This window comes from Phaseolus vulgaris, chromosome 7 (assembly GCF_051622355.1).
Source record: "Phaseolus vulgaris cultivar YP4 chromosome 7, ASM5162235v1, whole genome shotgun sequence".
In the NCBI taxonomy this organism is placed as follows: Eukaryota; Viridiplantae; Streptophyta; class Magnoliopsida; order Fabales; family Fabaceae; genus Phaseolus; species Phaseolus vulgaris.
This window is the reverse complement of record NC_143504.1, coordinates 54,509,143-54,525,218: the sequence shown is the minus strand read 5'-3', so window position 1 is coordinate 54,525,218 and position 16,076 is coordinate 54,509,143. Positions and strand designations below refer to the sequence as shown.

Genomic DNA, 16,076 nt, shown 5'->3' with positions numbered 1-16,076 from the left:
ATGTATCTTTAATAAAGCATTCTTCTGATCTCTTTTACATTACTATCATATTTTATATACTTTTTAACATGTTTTTATCATATAAAAAAGGATACAAATGTAAAACCATAAGAATGAGGTGCAGGGGACGCACCAGCAAAGCGCGTGATCATAATTCCATGTTTGTTCACCTATTAATACTGAACGGTCAATCCTCCTGCGTCTGCGTGCATGCAAGATCCTCACACTCACTGAGTGGCACCACCTCTTCTTCTCTCTCTCTCTCTCTCTCTCTCTCTCTCTCTCTCTCTCTGCGTTTAGGCACTCTCAGTCTCTCATCAAGATTCTCAAAGAAAACGCCGTCGTTCGAGGAAGGGTTTTAGTTGCCACCTTTTCGATCTTCCGTTCTTTACCGCTCCCTTGTTCTTCGATCCACCAATGGCCGTTCCCGCGACGGTCGCCGCCGCGCCGGCTTCGCTTTACGTTGGAGATCTTCACCCTGACATTTCCGACTCCCAGCTTTACCAGGCTTTCCAGGAATTCAAAAGCCTCACTTCCGTTCGCGTTTGCAGAGATTCCTTGACGAGGACGTCGCTCCGTTACGGTTATGTCAACTTTATGTCTCAGCAAGACGGTATCTATCTGAGATATTCATATTCATATATAGTAACATTAACGATTACCAATTGATTAGATAAATTGCATTGCTGCGATTTCTTTATCGTTTCTTCGAATATTGTTGTGCGTCTTTGCGTTCTGAGAGAGAATTATCGGTTTAATTTATCTTTACACTAACGTGTCTTGGTAGTTTGAATTGGTCTAGGTTTTCAAGCGAGTGACCTTGGAAATTGCTAGTTACATGGATTTTTATTTATCGATTGCGATAACGTGGTAAAGGAATGCCGTACAAATATTGCTAGTTCGAAATTAGTGTTTTGCTTTCTAGGATATTTGGTTTCTTGGCACGTAGTTTGATGTTTGAGATTTGGCCTTCAAGAGGGTTGGTTGATACTATTGCTGTTTTTGTAAAGAAACGCTAATCTTGGAAGACTCTTGCGAGTTTAGCGTGTGGGAATGGAGGTAAAAATTAAGTTTTATAAAATGGTCCGCCAATTCAACTTTGGTCGTAATTCTTGGTTCTTGTGCTATCTGCGGCTGCATAGCAACTGCAAATGTGGTTATTCATTCAGGATTTCCTGCAATGTCAATGATTGCAGTGAAACTAACTTCTGCGTTTTTTTTTTATATTTGTCGTGAAAATTTGCCTAGAATCCAGACAATACACACTAAACTAAGATTTGATAAATTATAGTGATTGGTCCGTGTGGTTGCCAAGCATATTTTTAGTTTTAATGGTACTCTCTTGGGTTTTAGTGTACGTAGTTGTTAAAAATTTATATACATACACGTGAGTTTAATTAAACTGCAGTAGTCATGATTTGTTGATTAAACTTTTAATCAGTTTTCTTGGAAAAAAAAAGTAAAGACATGTTTTAAAGGATTGTGGAAGTATTTTTGGTTGCACGTTGTGCTCTTGCTTAAACTGTTCTGACCAAGTTGTGTTACAGTGTGTGGCTTGAAATTTGTAATTGTAAATTTTTCTTTAACTGCAAGATTTTCTCTTTGAAAAAATTAGAGCATATTGATTGCGATCTTAGATGATCTTTTCCTAAATTAGTTTGTTCATGTAGAAGCAACGGAGCTTACTTCAGTTTCAGTTTTTTAGTTCTATTTGTACTTTCTGAGGAGAGTAAAGAATATGCTTTCTGGGTTATTGTTGCTCTTAGCATGTTTATACCTGTTGATGTAGTCTGATTCCATTAACCTTGACATGCTTATTGTGTAGCAATTCGTGCAATCAAGGTGAAAAACAATTCTTATCTTTTTGGAAAAGTGATAAGGGTCATGTGGTCACATCGCGATCCTAATGCAAGGAAAAGTGGCAGGGGGAATGTGTTTGTTAAGGTATATCTACAGCTTTGGTATGAAATAGTTAAATCATTTCTGGTTCATTATTACTTGAAGTGAATTCTAATGTAAAGTTTCTGGCGTTCAATACCATTGCAGAACTTGGCAGAATCCATAGATAATGCGGGGCTACATGATTTATTTCAAAAATATGGGAATGTTCTGTCCAGCAAAGTTGTCGTGTATGAGGATGGGAAGAGCAAAGGATATGGCTTTGTTCAATTTGAGTCAGAGGAATCTGCAAATTATGCCATTGAGAAGCTGAATGGCTCTACTGTGAGAGACAAGCAGATGTATGTAAAACTCTTCATTATTTCAGGGCAAATGGTCATTAAGGAATCAAAAGTGAAAACTTTGCTAAAACTTGTCATTGATGCACGTATTTTTCAATAACATTTTCATTATTGATTCCTTAACAAGTGTCCTATGCTAGACCATAAAGTTAAAGTTTTTCATTATCCATACATTACTATGATAAAGTCTTTTGCTTTTTAAGCCTTCATTTAATTACTGCATCCGCTTTCTGTACACATATTTTCCTAAGATAAATATTAATCCGAGTCTAATTTTCTAATAGATATGTTGGGAAGTTTGTCAGAAAAGGTGACCGCACTTTGCCTGGCAATGATACCAAGTTTACAAATTTGTACATTAAAAACTTGGACTCAGATATTACGGAAGCACTTCTTCAGGAAAAGTTCTCCTCTTTTGGAGAAGTTATTAGCTTGGCTATTGCAAAGGATGCCAATGGGCTATCCAAGGGTTTTGCATTTGTTAACTATGATAATCCAGATGATGCTAGAAAGGCGATGGAAGCAATGAATGGATTGCAATTTGGTAGTTTATTTACCCCTTTAATTTACAGGTGGTGGTTGTTCACAAAATTGCCTTTTTTATTGATTCATATTTGTCTTTTGATTTGTCATTTGTAGGTTCAAAGAATCTGTATGTAGCTAGGGCACAGAAGAAGGCTGAACGTGAGCAAATCTTGCATCATGAATTTGAGGAAAAACGCAAGGAGCAAATACTGAAATCAAAGGTAATTCCATGCCCTTTCTCTTACATTCAACTTGTGAAATCATTTTTCTGACATTGTCTTCACTTAACTTCCAGGGCTCTAACCTTTATGTGAAGAACATTGATGACGGTGTTAGTGAAAAAGAACTACGAGATCTGTTTAGTTCTTGTGGCACAATAACTTCTGTAAAAGTTATGCGAAATGACAAAGGGATAAGCAAGGGCTTTGGTTTTGTCTGCTTCTCCAATCCTGAGGAGGCTAATAAAGCTGTGAGCACTTTTTATGGTGAGTTTTGTCAATGTAATATTGTAAGGTCATCGGATTTGTATTAATATTATGAAACAGGGATAAAGTGCTTGTTATAAGCCTATAACATTTCAATAATATAATACAAGACCTGTATATTACTTTTAGGATTACAAACTTTTTTTCTTAGTACGGGGGAATGAAAGATCAGGTATAATTTATGTTGTTTTTTTTTTCTTTTTTTTATACGAAATTCTATTTAAAATTCCGATCTTGATAATTTACATCCCTGTTACTTCAATGATTTTGAACACTTATTCTATCTAGGACCACTATGTCTGCATTGCTTTTATTATGTTGTTTATGTTCTTATTTACGTTGCTGCTACATGCCGCAGGATGCATGTTCCACCATAAGCCACTGTATATTGCTATCGCTCAGAGGAAAGAGGATAGGAAAACACAGTTGAAGCTCAACTATGGACCGCAACAAGCAGGATTGGATGGACCTTCAACTGCAGTTGTCCGTGGTGGCTTTCCATCTTACTTCTATCCGAATGTTACTTCACAGATGCTTCAATCTGGGCTTTTGTATCAACCTCTGGGATTGGGATCAGGATGGAGGGCTAATGACTTTACGCCTCCTACTAGATCATTTCAACAATCACAGGTTCCTATTGTGAGTGTCGAATTTACAGAAGAACTTTCAAAAAATTCATGTTTTTTTACCTTTTCATGTTATTCTGGAAAAAATATTTACCTTCAAAAAATAAGTAGCTATATCATTACAGAGTATCTCTAACTTTTATTCCTTTATGCAAAATATTTGTCAACTAATATGGTTTAGTTGTACTAAATCCTCCCATGGAAACGTAATTAATCTGGTTTGATGATAGCTTGAATGAGTCTTAGACATGAAATTTACATTTTATTTCACTCATTTTCAGGTTCCTAACACTACTAGGCATCATAGGCAAAATAGGGGCAGGATGAATTCAGTGGGAAAAGCTCAGTCTGGTGTATATATCCCGCAACTGCAACACTATTATCAGCCAATGGACTCAAGAGTCGAGTACATGGCAGGTTTGCTTCTTTTTCTTCACCCACTTGTACAGAAACTCAAGGACCTGTGCATTACTCTCTTTGTCTTTGGCATTGTAGTTACGTTTTTGAATTCTTAACTGTAATGATTTATGTTTTCTTGCACAGCTTAGCTGCGAAGATTCCAGGAATGCCTATGGAGATGGAGAATGGAGAATTGAGGCGTTTCCTGGAAGCAAGAGACACTTCCTGCTTAAGTGGAAGTGGCAAGTGACGTGTTGTTGTGCTCTGTTGCCGATTTCAACCTTGAGATGATACCAGTTTGGAGCTTTCAAGAACTGAGATATCTGATAAATGATTTTTACATCTGGAAAAGAACAAAAAAATAAACGGAAAGGAGAACAACTCTGCTTTCTTTGTCTTAGTAGTGAATAATTGAAGGTAAACTTCGTTTCAATTTCGATTACACGGATAATCTTGGATTCTTGTATGAATTTTCATCTACTCTTTTTGTTAAAAAATAATGTCTTTCTGATTTCTAATATACCCTTTGCTTCGAAGGAGAAGGGTGGGTGGTAAGGTATATCTTATTTGTTTTGAGAGAGAAATAAATAAATATATTATCACATTCCTAAATGTAGATAAAAAAATCCTATTGGATAAGTTTGTTATTAATAAATCTCTACATAGTCGAGAATCGTAACACCACTGGCTGCATCACCTAGAAGATTATATCAGGTAGCTAATTATATATACTAATTATTTAAATTAAAATTTGAATAATTATTTTTTCTATTTATAAGAACTTTTCATTTTCATAATAAAATATTCAAATATTATTTTAATTATATATTTTTTACTTTAAAACTATAGTGGTTCACTTTTTCTCAACACATCTAGTTTCCCAACCAAGAACACGCCTCGTAACCCTACAAGAGTGTTCTAGTCACACATTCAATACATTGTACTGAAAATAAAAATCCTATCTAATTTCACACAACAACAGTACAAAAGGTTGTAATGGTTTTCTTGCTTTCAGAAGAATATATTTATACTACTACAAAAATATTTTTACTTAAAACTGAAACTCTCAGTTTTAACTTCTTAAAACTTCATTTCATTTTAATTTGTTGATTTTATTAAAAGTGAAAACAATGGATTAAATTAACTTTTCAATATGAATTTTTGAATATCTTAAATGATTTTAACCAACTAATTCAAAAAATCAACGAGTTAAAACATTCAAACTAGTTTTAAAGACTTCCAATAAAGAACTTTAACAAGTTAAAGTACAAATTCAACCATCAAAATTCTCTTAACATAATCAACAAGTTCTAAACAGTTTAATTTTATTTTTTAAAATTTTCTTGGATCAATTAATGTTTTGGAAGAAATAGACACGAACCAATTATATTAAAATTTACACGTGCTAAGACAAACATAGTTTAATTAAAATTGAAATGCTGAATTAAAATTTTGTTTTAATATATTGATTTCAAAATAATGGACTAAATCAAGTTTTCAATCTATTAAAACTACATATTTTTTAAACCTAAAGTATTTCAAGCTCATGAGAACAAGTTATTGTTGATAAAAAAACCTTTTATGAACTTATGTAAATCTTAAAAAAATTTAACCAATTTATTTGATAAATCAACGAATTAAAATATTTATTTAAGTCTTTAAGGATTTCAGTAAAGAACATTTTAATTAATTAAAGTACAAATTCAACCTATTAAAATTCTCTTAACATAATCAACAAGTTTTATATTGTGATTATCTAGTAGGTATGTCTAAATCCTGTTCAACGTTCCTCATTATGTAATTCATTATTTCAAAATTTAATTTCAATTAAGTTAATTCGTTAGTATTTTTGTAATATTTATCTTATTTGTAAGAGATCAGGGTGATGTTGAGAAAATGATAAGTGTTGATGCGCATATTGATGATGAACTATGATAAGGATTCTGTGATGACGAGCAAGTGGAGCATGCGCAAGGATTTCCAGAAAGACCTTTTAATATGTCATTGTTAGTAAATTTTGTTTACCATGTGTTATGTGTTGTAGGGTTAAGGAAGAAAAAAATAAACTTTTATTTGACCTCGATTCCTGAACTGTGAAGACTATATTAGATGTTCAAAAAGAAAGAGTTACCATTACGTGAATGCTTTAGTTTGTTTTAGATATTTGGACGAATTGTCCCAACAACATTGAACAAAACTCGATTATTGTCTTTTGATGATACATTTAACTTGAAAGTTAAATGTTGAAAGAATTAGGAGGACATAGAACAATCAATCACGGTTTGTGGTCGGAAACAATTGAAGTGGCGGAAGGACACAACAGAAAAAGTGAAGACAAATACGGTTTTTTTCTGCACTGTTTTGTTTTCGTTTTGATAATCACAGCTGATGAACTTTTCAACTCCGTGCGAACATAATTCTGAATTGAAACAATCAAATGTTTCTTATTCACTCCAGAAACAGGTTGCTCAATGACATAATGGGAAAAGTAAAGGCCGCTGAGTGGGTGGGCCTCATCTTCTTCTCTTAAAATGTTGACTAAGCACTCTGAATATCAAATCATTGTATTAACCTTCAACTATCTTTACAGGAGTCCTGCAAAACCAAAAATAATTGAGATTAACTACAGGAGACTCAAAATATGCAGGAACAAGGAAGAAACTCTGACATCGTTACTTACCCAAATGGACTTTGTTTGATAGAAAGCAGTTCAACGTCCAACTGCAGTCCGACAGTTACAAATGGTAAAATTATTGAAAAAAAAAATTACTTCGACAGGAAAACAATAGAATAGAGACTTCAGCAGTAGATTAAGAGCCTAAATGATGATATAGAAAAATAGCAAATGACCAAATTTTCTATCTTGTTAACTGTGCTTTACCCTTCTTTTGATTATAGAACCTGATATCTAATGCAAGAAGGGGTAGGCTACAGTGGAGGGGGGAAAAGGGTTCGGTTGGGTGAAAGAGGTCACATCTTACTTTTGAAACATATCTTCGAAGTTTGGACTAAAGCAGTTATTCAATGCCCATGAATTTCCGTTTGACAGCACAAAGAGGTTCATTAGAACTTGTGTTTTACTGAAAAAGATACCTTATCAACCAAGCCGGTTAAATTTGTATTAAACTGTTTTGGTAACAGAAGGTTCCGGTCAAATCAAAGAAACCATAAAAACATTCTAGTCTTGAACAATAATTGGTTGGAATTGGTCTTACAATATGTAGGAGAACGGAGCTAAAATGTGAATTGGAGCATTCAACGTACATGAACAAATCTTAACAAAGAGATCAGAATATCTCACCTCTATCGTTGAATTGGGAGGGATTTCTTGCACTCCCTTGCTTCCATAGGCAAGTTCAGGAGGAACAATCAAGAGTCGCTGCAAAAATACTAATTAAATTACAGCTGGATGAGGCACATGATCCAACCAAGAGTCTAAACAATTTGCAACCCTTTCAAGCTAAACTATTTACACCCATGCTTATGACAGCTTATGAGCTTAACAAATTTAGTGAGATCACCAACTTATAAAATGATCATCTTAGAGGTCTAGCTGTTGACACAATAAAAATATGTAGTTTAAACTTTTACATATAAAATCTTTGAATACTTATGTCACAATAAAATATGCAAAAGCTAAAGCAAAATAAACCAAAATCTGTAGCAGCATAAATTCCACTTCAATGTAGTTGTTCAGCCCTTAGTAGAGGTCCAATGAACTATGAAGCTTCCCATCAAGTGGATAAAAGGCTTTTACAGTTTGCACACTTCATTTTATTGATTATCAATATTTTCATTTGCATTCTTAATAAAAGAGAAACCTGCTCCTACAATTTGTTCTCACCTGGCCTCCAACTCGCATGCCCTCTACTCCTAAATCCAACCCTTTAAGGACTGTTCCCCTCTCAGATTGGCCTACATCAAATCCATAGGGCTGCAATAATTTAAGCATGTTTTCATCAGCCGATAAGCAAATTGTCAGAAAAAATGCATCATAGTAGTACATTTGATCATCCAGAATTTTCTGCAAGTGTTATCAATAATCATCTATGAATAACAAGGAAATGACATGGAATTAAAACTCTTATTGTCAGGAATCAAGTTGGACACACATTGCATTCAGCAAACACGGTGTAAAAGAGGAACTTCCTTGTCTATATAAGGAAGAATCTGTTCACTTAGACCAATCAACTAAAGGATAAATAGTTTTTGAAACTTGAATCTCAATAGAAATAATGGAAATGATTGGCTTCATTTTCTCATGCAATTGCATTTGCATTTGATGCTTCTGAACAGCTAGACTAATCAACCTTAATATCACAAAATACAAAGAGTTGAGAAATTTGGCTTAGTTACCGTTCCTCCTCCAACACCCATTCCTTGTCTACTAGTCATGAAGGTGATACTCTTCCATTTGGCGACATAGTGAATCTACAATAGGATAATCTGATTAATTCTGAATTCTTAGTAATAGTTAATCAAATTAAAATCAGGGCATGGGAGGGGAGGGGGAAAATGAACTGGTAAGATCATTATATATGAATGAATGCATATATGGCAGCACAACAGAATTAAAGAGAGAAGTTGTTTATTCAGTTTGAAGGAACTCAAGTTTGTGAGGCACATTAAAATAATATTTTATTGTTAAGGAATTTAAAAAAAAAAATCTCATTAGAGATACTCTTGTTTGCTTAAGTACCAAAAGATTTGAGTACTAAGATATGACAGTTTCCCCTTTCAAGAAAATCTTGATTTGAGTTGGTAATAAAACCAAACTACATGGTAATCCCACACATTTAGTTAATGACTTTCAACAACATGCAGAAGCACTAATGAGTGAAACATTTTTAACTGGGTCACAACCGTACTGCAACACGAGATCCCTTTTTAGCCTCAGCTCCATTCCCAACCTTCAAATCATAGTACCTGAAGATATCACAGTTTCATCACACAGTAGCCTCCAACTAGCAACACATCTTTAAAATACAATCAACAGAAAAAATAGTGCAAATTACGAAATTTTAAAGATTACCGATGTAAGTAAAAACAAACTTAAGACCACTCAAATGCTGCCAATCAAAGAAAAGTCACAGATTCTGTTTCTCTATGATACAGAAAATATTAATAAATATACTAGATGGGGGAATTCTTATTGTGATGATATCTATTAGAAGAATTTCAACACACTTTAGTCATCAGAATCTGATACTAAATGAGAAGGTAGAAAGATTCACAATCAACAAGTTAACATAAACTCACTTCAAGCCATTGGGCAAGGTAGTATAATCACTTTCGGGAATTTTTGCTCCTTTTAGCTGCAGAAAACATAAGAGTGGAAAAATTCCGCTTATCAGAACCAACATTTTTCTTTCAAATAAACTAACAAACCAGAATAATGGGGACACATACAGCTCTTCTACTTGTGCTAACAGCTCCAGCCACATCACATGCATAGACTCCAGCAACTAACATAAGATAAAAACATTTAAGCAAATCACATGGAATGGAACACAGAAAGGGAATATTCCAAGATAGTTAACTGATAACTGACCAGTTGTGAGGAGACAACTGAGTAATGCTCTCCTTCCTTCAATACTTAAAGACACTGCAACTGGTTCTGCTGCACTGTTTTTTGAGGAAGAACATGAGCAGTGGCATGGTAATCTGTATGAACTTTTGTTGTTAAGTCTTCTGTGTGTTCCTGTGGAGTTAAGGAATTGCCTCAGGCTAGTTTGAATTGAAAGAAGTGTATGGAGAAGCAGAGAAGAGAGAATTTACTTGTTAAGCTAAGGGGGCAATTGAGAATCATAGGATGGTGCTGATGGTGGAACAAAGAGAGTTCCATGGTGTTTGATTCTTGGTTGATACAGTGTGATCAGAATCTTGTGCATTTAATTTTCCTTTGGTATAGTTAGAGAGGGAAGAGAGAGAAAACACAGAGAGGATAACGTGGTTAATTCCATCCACAATTTTGAAGCATCAAAAAATAATATTGGATTCTTGATATAATTGATTGATATTGATGTCACTAACAAACATTTCCCAGAATGTAAACAAATTTTGTGAGAACAACGAAAATAGAAAATGAATTCAGTAGATCTTTTTATTTATTTAACTTTTTTTCCCTTTTGTTTATGAAATAAATTAATTTAACTTTCAATATATCTGTCTACCCATTCCCGTATCTTGAAAATATTAAGATATTAATCATCAACTAAAATGAGGTGGCAATTTTAATAATAATATTTAAATAAGCCGGTTGTAATAACTGAGCTTTTTATAAGTCATTTTCTTTTTCTTTTTTCTCTCTAATATAATATGGATCATAAAAAAATAAAAAAATATTATCTACATAATAATATTTCCATTAAATAAAGTGTCTATTTTAGCTGGATTCTTTTTAGTAAAAACATAATCTCATAAATATTATAGCCTTTTTTTCTTCTAACCTTTTTTTCTTCTAATTATTTAACAAGGTAAATTAACTTGCTTAGCTGTTAATTCGTATTGGTCTGTTCGGACTACTCCATCAACTAATGAATCAAAGATGAGTGGATTTGTCCATCCTTCTTTACTTTTAACATTTTTTAAAAAAAAATTCATATTTTTAGAATTACAATGGGTGATCGGAAATGTTTATATACAACTTTATTTACATAATTTCTTTATAAATCATTTAATTTATTAAAGTATTATTAATATTTATTTTATTTTATTAGACATTAAATTTTTTTATTAAAATATTATTTAATTTTATTGTTACAATTTTTTATTGTAAAAAAATAAAATTAATGACTAAAACAAGTAAATAATTCTAAAAAAAAAGTAAAACTTAAAAAAAAAAAAAAAGTGACGGCCAGCTCTTCAGCCCATTGCCACTCTTAGTATTTGAGCAAGAAGACAAATGTTTCTTTTGAGGAATTTTTTTTATAGTGTATTTTTCACCATAGGTCTATGTTAAACTTTTATAAGTTAGATGAATTTTCATAACATATTTACAAATAAAGATATGACTGGAAACAAAATTTATTCGAGATTTGCAAAAAATAAAATAAAAGAAATAGATAAAACGTGTAAATTAAATGATACAGGGAAGTACAAAAAAATGTTAAAATGCCTTAAGTAAGCAAATAATAGCTTAAAACTAAAAGAAAGCGATAATGAGTTTCAATTTTTTAAAAGATCACTATTAGTTTTTCAAATTGGTAGACAGCGAAGACCGAACAAAAATTGATCCAACCTATTTTATAGGCTATTCAAGCTAGCACATTGTATTGGACTTATTTTATAATATATGCTCTATCAAGTGGCATGATCATGTGTTTTTTAAACTCATTAAAAATAATATTTGTATATCATTAATATCAAACTTTACACTTTTATTTCAATATTCATCCATTCTACAGCATTTAACATGTGTATATTTAAGACTCTGGCTAATATCGTTCAAGTTCAAATAATTTCTCATTTTAATATGCATGTGTGCCTCTTTAGTGTAATTTATTTAAAAAAAATCATTATTTTCTAAATCTAGTTATTCCCAAAAACTTAACTCTTAAGTTTCCAATATGAACAGAGACCTTGGAACATAAATAATAGACATAAAAAAAGTTAATATAATTGACATTAATGATCTTATAATTAAGATTATTTGTCCTTTAATTTAAACTGTTTCCAAAATGTAATCTTTAACCATGGCAAATCTAACAAGAAATTGGATTAGTTTGTGTATATTTGTTATTGCTGCTAAGTTCCACGTCTCTCAATAAAAGGCTATATGTTTCATCTTTGCTTTATAATTAATTATAGAAAAATATTTTATTAACACCCTCTGTCACTAACACATACTTGATATCGTTAGTGTGATGACATTAATTGGCGTTGTAGATGTGACATTTGGTGAGGATGTGACACTGGCTCTATATTATAGTATATGACCTGTAACACATGCAAAATTGGTTACCCGTATGTCTGTAAGTGGTTACCTATGTGACGTTTATGATCACCCACTCTTCATAAAAAAAAATTTAATAAAAATAATGTATTACATCGGTTATATAACTTAACCGATGTAAAAATCATATATTACATCGGTTAGAACTAAGATGGTTTAATCGATGTAACAACCCTACCAGAACTGATTACCCAGCCACATGTTCCTCCACATATAATAGCACACGTAAAACTGGTTACTCGTATATCTGTAAGTGGTTACCTATGTGACGTTTATGACCCACCACTCTTTATGAAAAAAAATAAAAATTAATATGGATCGTATATTACATCGGTTAGATGACTTAACCGATGTAATATGGGTCATTCTGAGTAAAAATAAATAAAATTATACTGGTTGTTTCTAAGAACCGTTGTAATATATTCTTCTTTGTCCTATTTTAAAACTTGCGCTCCTCATTCACACGCAATTTCATTCTGTTACGTCATTGCCACGTTTGCAACGTCAAATGTGTGTCATGTGCAGAGAAGTGTCAACTTATCGGAACTCTTAATTATAATTATAGGCTACCATTCATTCATTCATTATGTAACTTAGAATACACATTTAAAGCAGAAATGTACAAATTATTATGAAATGGCATCACCATTTATTTTGCAACAAACGCAGTGTCCCTAGGCATCTATGCCATCATCCAAGTTTCTTTATTGTCTAGTAGTATCCTTAGCTATATTGTGTTGATCAAAACTTAGATGCTGTTGTTCAAGTGTTTTATTGTTGTTTTTGTATAAGAATAGGATTTTCGTAAGAAGAAACTTCAATTCTTATTGAAAAACAACATAAAAACACTTTGGAAAGTATCTAAGCTTTGCTCAATTATGATCATGACTTGGTCTAATTATATTTGAGATTTTGCTGGGGAAAAACTGGCATGGTATTTTTGACTCATCAAGCACTGGAACAGAACCTTGAATTTGAAGAAACTTGAGGTTTATAGGAAACAGGAGTTTCTTTGATAATTTCAGTTTTCACTCTTACCTTTTCACTTCCTTCAACCCACCTCTTCAGCCTCGTAAGCAACTTTTTCCTTTTTGAAGAAGCATGATCACTCTGAGCAGAATCGTTGTGATGCTCCAAGAGGGAATAGTTCAACTCATGCTCTGAATCATACTGCACAAATCCTAAGCCTCCTTCAAACTCCCCCTCCTCATGAACTCTATGTTGCTGCTGATTTTCTCCATAGTGGCTTACCAACTCTTGCCTTAAACAAGTATTGACCCTCCTCAAATGAATCAGCTCTGCAACTTCAGTTGATCGTTCCTTCTTCACCTCCTCCAATTCATTGAGAACCTTGTTGTAGTCTTCCTTACTTACATCTCCTGATTCCACCTCCAAATAATATTTCAATGGTTTTCTGTGTGTCTTTTCCTTGCACAGCTTTGATGCTTCTGCTTCTGCTTCTGCTGTTTGAAGCTTCTTCACAACCTCCTTCTTCTCTTCCTCCAATTGGTCCAAAATCCTTCGTAGCTCTCTGATTTCACCCTCTAACTTGTTAATGACACAGACCCTTGTTTGGAAGGCCTCATGGTTTCTCAATAGTTCTTCTTCTTTCTCTTTGATCTTCCAAGCCTGCCCCTTTATCAAACGAGATTTGGCCTTCGACTCCCTAAGTAGCCTTTGAACCCTCCCTTGAAGCACCCTATTCTGTGATCTCCAATACTGAAGCTGTTCAATAACACTCATGTATTGGTCTACAAAACTCTCCAACCTCATTGTCTCAGTCTCTACGGTAGAAATCTCTTTGCTCAAGAACTCAGCACGATCATTCTCCAACGACACCATGTTTTTGACTTCAACAAGTAGAGATTCTTGTGCCTTCATTTCACAATACAACTCAAACTGCAAACGCAAGGCCAATTCCCTCATTTGAAGACCTTCAATCTGGCTTCTCAGGCCAGTGATCTCATGTTCCAAACACGACGTGTTGTCATGGATCACCAAGCTCCTTGAGAGAATACTACTATTCTTAGGACTAGATGATTCTCCATCTTCCACATAAGAAAAGTTGTCAAAACTCCCATGTTTAGTTCCGTGGTGACAAGTGATTTTTGGAGAATCACATCCATTTTCTGGTGAAGAAAAAACTTTAGAAGACAAGTTTTTCTTTGCCACTATCCATGCATAGATGAAACCAGCCAAAGATGCAGCCAGGGGAACACCAGCTTTGAGGATAACTGGCTTCAAGTTCTCTGCCTTCAGTGGTATGAGTCCCATCAAGAAGAAAGAAATTTGGTTTGAACTGAAAAACAATGGCAAGAAAATATGAATTTGATCCTTGTTAAGTGGTAATGGTTTGAGGAAAGTTGCATAAGTTTGTTTATAGGAACAGTGATATGTAACTTTTTGACCACTCCAAAAGACCTTCTACGGCACCATCAATCCCTCTTCCTGCTCTAAGGAATCTGATTCCTTTCCGTGTCAACCAATTGCACTCACAAATTGATATTTGCCATGTCGGGGCTTCTTTTCTTCCATCAACTATGTGTGATGTTATATTATTAGTCAATATTATATTCTCCATCTGTTCAACCACACATCAACTAAACGTGTAAACACTTTATCAACCCTTTTTATTTTTCTTTCATCTTTCTCATATATCTTTTCTTCTCTCTCTATTTCTCTACATAACACCTATTCTATTAAATCTCTTAAAAGATACTCCTTTTATATGTTCATATATTCAAAGATTCGTATCAATATATCAATTATGACATTTTATAATACGTATCAATTATGAATTAGAGATAAAGACATTTAATAATATAAAATAATATAAATGATACAAAATTCACTTTATAAGTTGATTTTATAAATTTATTCTTCTTTTAGTATTAAAGTTCTTTAGAATCTATTTCAGAATTAGTTTATTTTTTCAAATCATCTACGACATCTTCTAGTATAAACTTATAAAAAAAATAATCTCTTAATATATGAATTATCCTTACCTTTAACATGAATATTTAGTTTAATTCAATAACTTACCTCCTAATATTTTATTTTTCAACCAAATTAATTAGTTATTAATTTAAACGTCTTGGGCCTTTCTTAAAAAGATTTAGGGATTTTACTTCCTGCGCCCCCATTTTTAACCTACAATGTCACAATTTTCAAAAATGACTTTTTACCCTTTTTTTAAGTGACTTGGATTTCCTGTTATGGAAATTTGTCCAGAGCACGTTTTTCAAAGGACAATAAGATTTTCAAAATTAAATTTCTGGAACGCATGAAATACATTTGGGAACAATTTTCTTAGAGTAGGATTTTCAAAACAAACTTTTTGGAATGTATATAATACCTTTTGAAATGAGTTTTGAAGAACAAGCTTTCTAGAATTTTTTTTTTCTCTTCTTCATCTTCTTCTAACTACAACATACTCCTCTTTTTCTTTTGGCCCATCGGATAGGTTGAGTCTCTCCTCATAACAAAATAGGCAAATTCTTCGCGCTCATTTGTACTTTTATTTCTATACTTGATGGATTATGCCATGTCCTTTTTTTTCACTTTTAAGTGTTTTTTTTTTCACTTTTAAGTGATGATGGTTGCTTGTGGTGATTGGTGATGACTGATGGTAAATGTTGGTGGTTGAGATAAGTTTTGTAGTGTTTTTACGGGTAATGATTGTATTTTTGTTTGCTTATATTTTTCACTTTTTATGGAAGTCACAAAATCCAGAAAAAAAAAATCAACAAAACACAAAAATAAAGTACAAAACTAAAAAAAATATTTTTTTATATTGAGAAACGTTAAATACAACGTCGTCAACTCTCATACAAACTCTAATGATAAA

General features: G+C 33.0%; 3 protein-coding genes across 6 annotated transcripts; 1 reads left to right on the top strand and 2 right to left on the bottom strand.

The window, feature by feature from the left end:
• Positions 1–200: 200 nt before the first annotated feature.
• Positions 201–4,802, top strand: LOC137830315 (polyadenylate-binding protein 7). The gene is made up of 9 exons (XM_068637580.2): positions 201–613; positions 1,826–1,944; positions 2,047–2,240; positions 2,525–2,784; positions 2,880–2,986; positions 3,061–3,250; positions 3,609–3,889; positions 4,158–4,293; positions 4,420–4,802. The coding sequence occupies exons 1-9, from the start codon at positions 418–420 to the stop codon at positions 4,422–4,424; spliced, it is 1,488 nt and encodes a 495-aa protein (XP_068493681.1). The 5' UTR covers positions 201–417; the 3' UTR covers positions 4,425–4,802.
• A 1,662-nt stretch (positions 4,803–6,464) lies between these two features.
• Positions 6,465–10,354, bottom strand: LOC137830314 (FKBP-like peptidyl-prolyl cis-trans isomerase family protein). Of its 4 annotated transcripts, none has more exons than XR_016523114.1 (10): positions 10,054–10,253; positions 9,827–9,976; positions 9,685–9,740; positions 9,535–9,590; positions 9,139–9,201; positions 8,632–8,706; positions 8,120–8,209; positions 7,577–7,654; positions 6,956–6,996; positions 6,465–6,870 (listed from the first exon to the last, which is right to left on the bottom strand). XR_016523114.1 is itself a non-coding variant. In XM_068637579.2 (10 exons), exons 1-10 carry the CDS (start codon positions 10,118–10,120, stop codon positions 6,843–6,845), a joined length of 699 nt encoding a protein of 232 aa, XP_068493680.1. In that variant the 5' UTR covers positions 10,121–10,354; the 3' UTR covers positions 6,465–6,842. The 4 variants fall into 4 exon arrangements, 3 of the variants coding, with proteins under 3 accessions (XP_068493680.1, XP_090160710.1, XP_090160711.1); XM_068637579.2 differs by having other exon boundaries at positions 9,144–9,201; positions 10,054–10,354; XM_090304584.1 differs by having other exon boundaries at positions 9,128–9,201; positions 10,054–10,256.
• Positions 10,355–12,778: 2,424 nt separating this feature from the next.
• Positions 12,779–14,765, bottom strand: LOC137830313 (protein CHUP1, chloroplastic). The gene has a single exon (XM_068637578.2). It carries the CDS (start codon positions 14,501–14,503, stop codon positions 13,178–13,180), a length of 1,326 nt encoding a protein of 441 aa, XP_068493679.2. The 5' UTR covers positions 14,504–14,765; the 3' UTR covers positions 12,779–13,177.
• Positions 14,766–16,076: the final 1,311 nt, after the last annotated feature.

Coding starts and splice junctions, on each gene's coding strand:
- LOC137830315 (XM_068637580.2), top strand. CDS start 418: ATGGCCGTTCCCGCGACGGTCGCCGCCGCGCCGGCTTCGCTTTACGTT. Junction 2,785..2,879: donor AATGAATGGATTGCAATTTG/GTAGTTTATTTA, acceptor TGTCATTTGTAG/GTTCAAAGAATCTGTATGTA. Junction 2,987..3,060: donor AGCAAATACTGAAATCAAAG/GTAATTCCATGC, acceptor CTTAACTTCCAG/GGCTCTAACCTTTATGTGAA.
- LOC137830313 (XM_068637578.2), bottom strand. CDS start 14,503: ATGGGACTCATACCACTGAAGGCAGAGAACTTGAAGCCAGTTATCCTC.
- LOC137830314 (XM_068637579.2), bottom strand. CDS start 10,120: ATGGAACTCTCTTTGTTCCACCATCAGCACCATCCTATGATTCTCAAT. Junction 9,591..9,684: donor TTAGCACAAGTAGAAGAGCT/GTATGTGTCCCC, acceptor TGTTTTCTGCAG/CTAAAAGGAGCAAAAATTCC. Junction 6,997..7,576: donor CTCCCAATTCAACGATAGAG/GTGAGATATTCT, acceptor GTCGGACTGCAG/TTGGACGTTGAACTGCTTTC.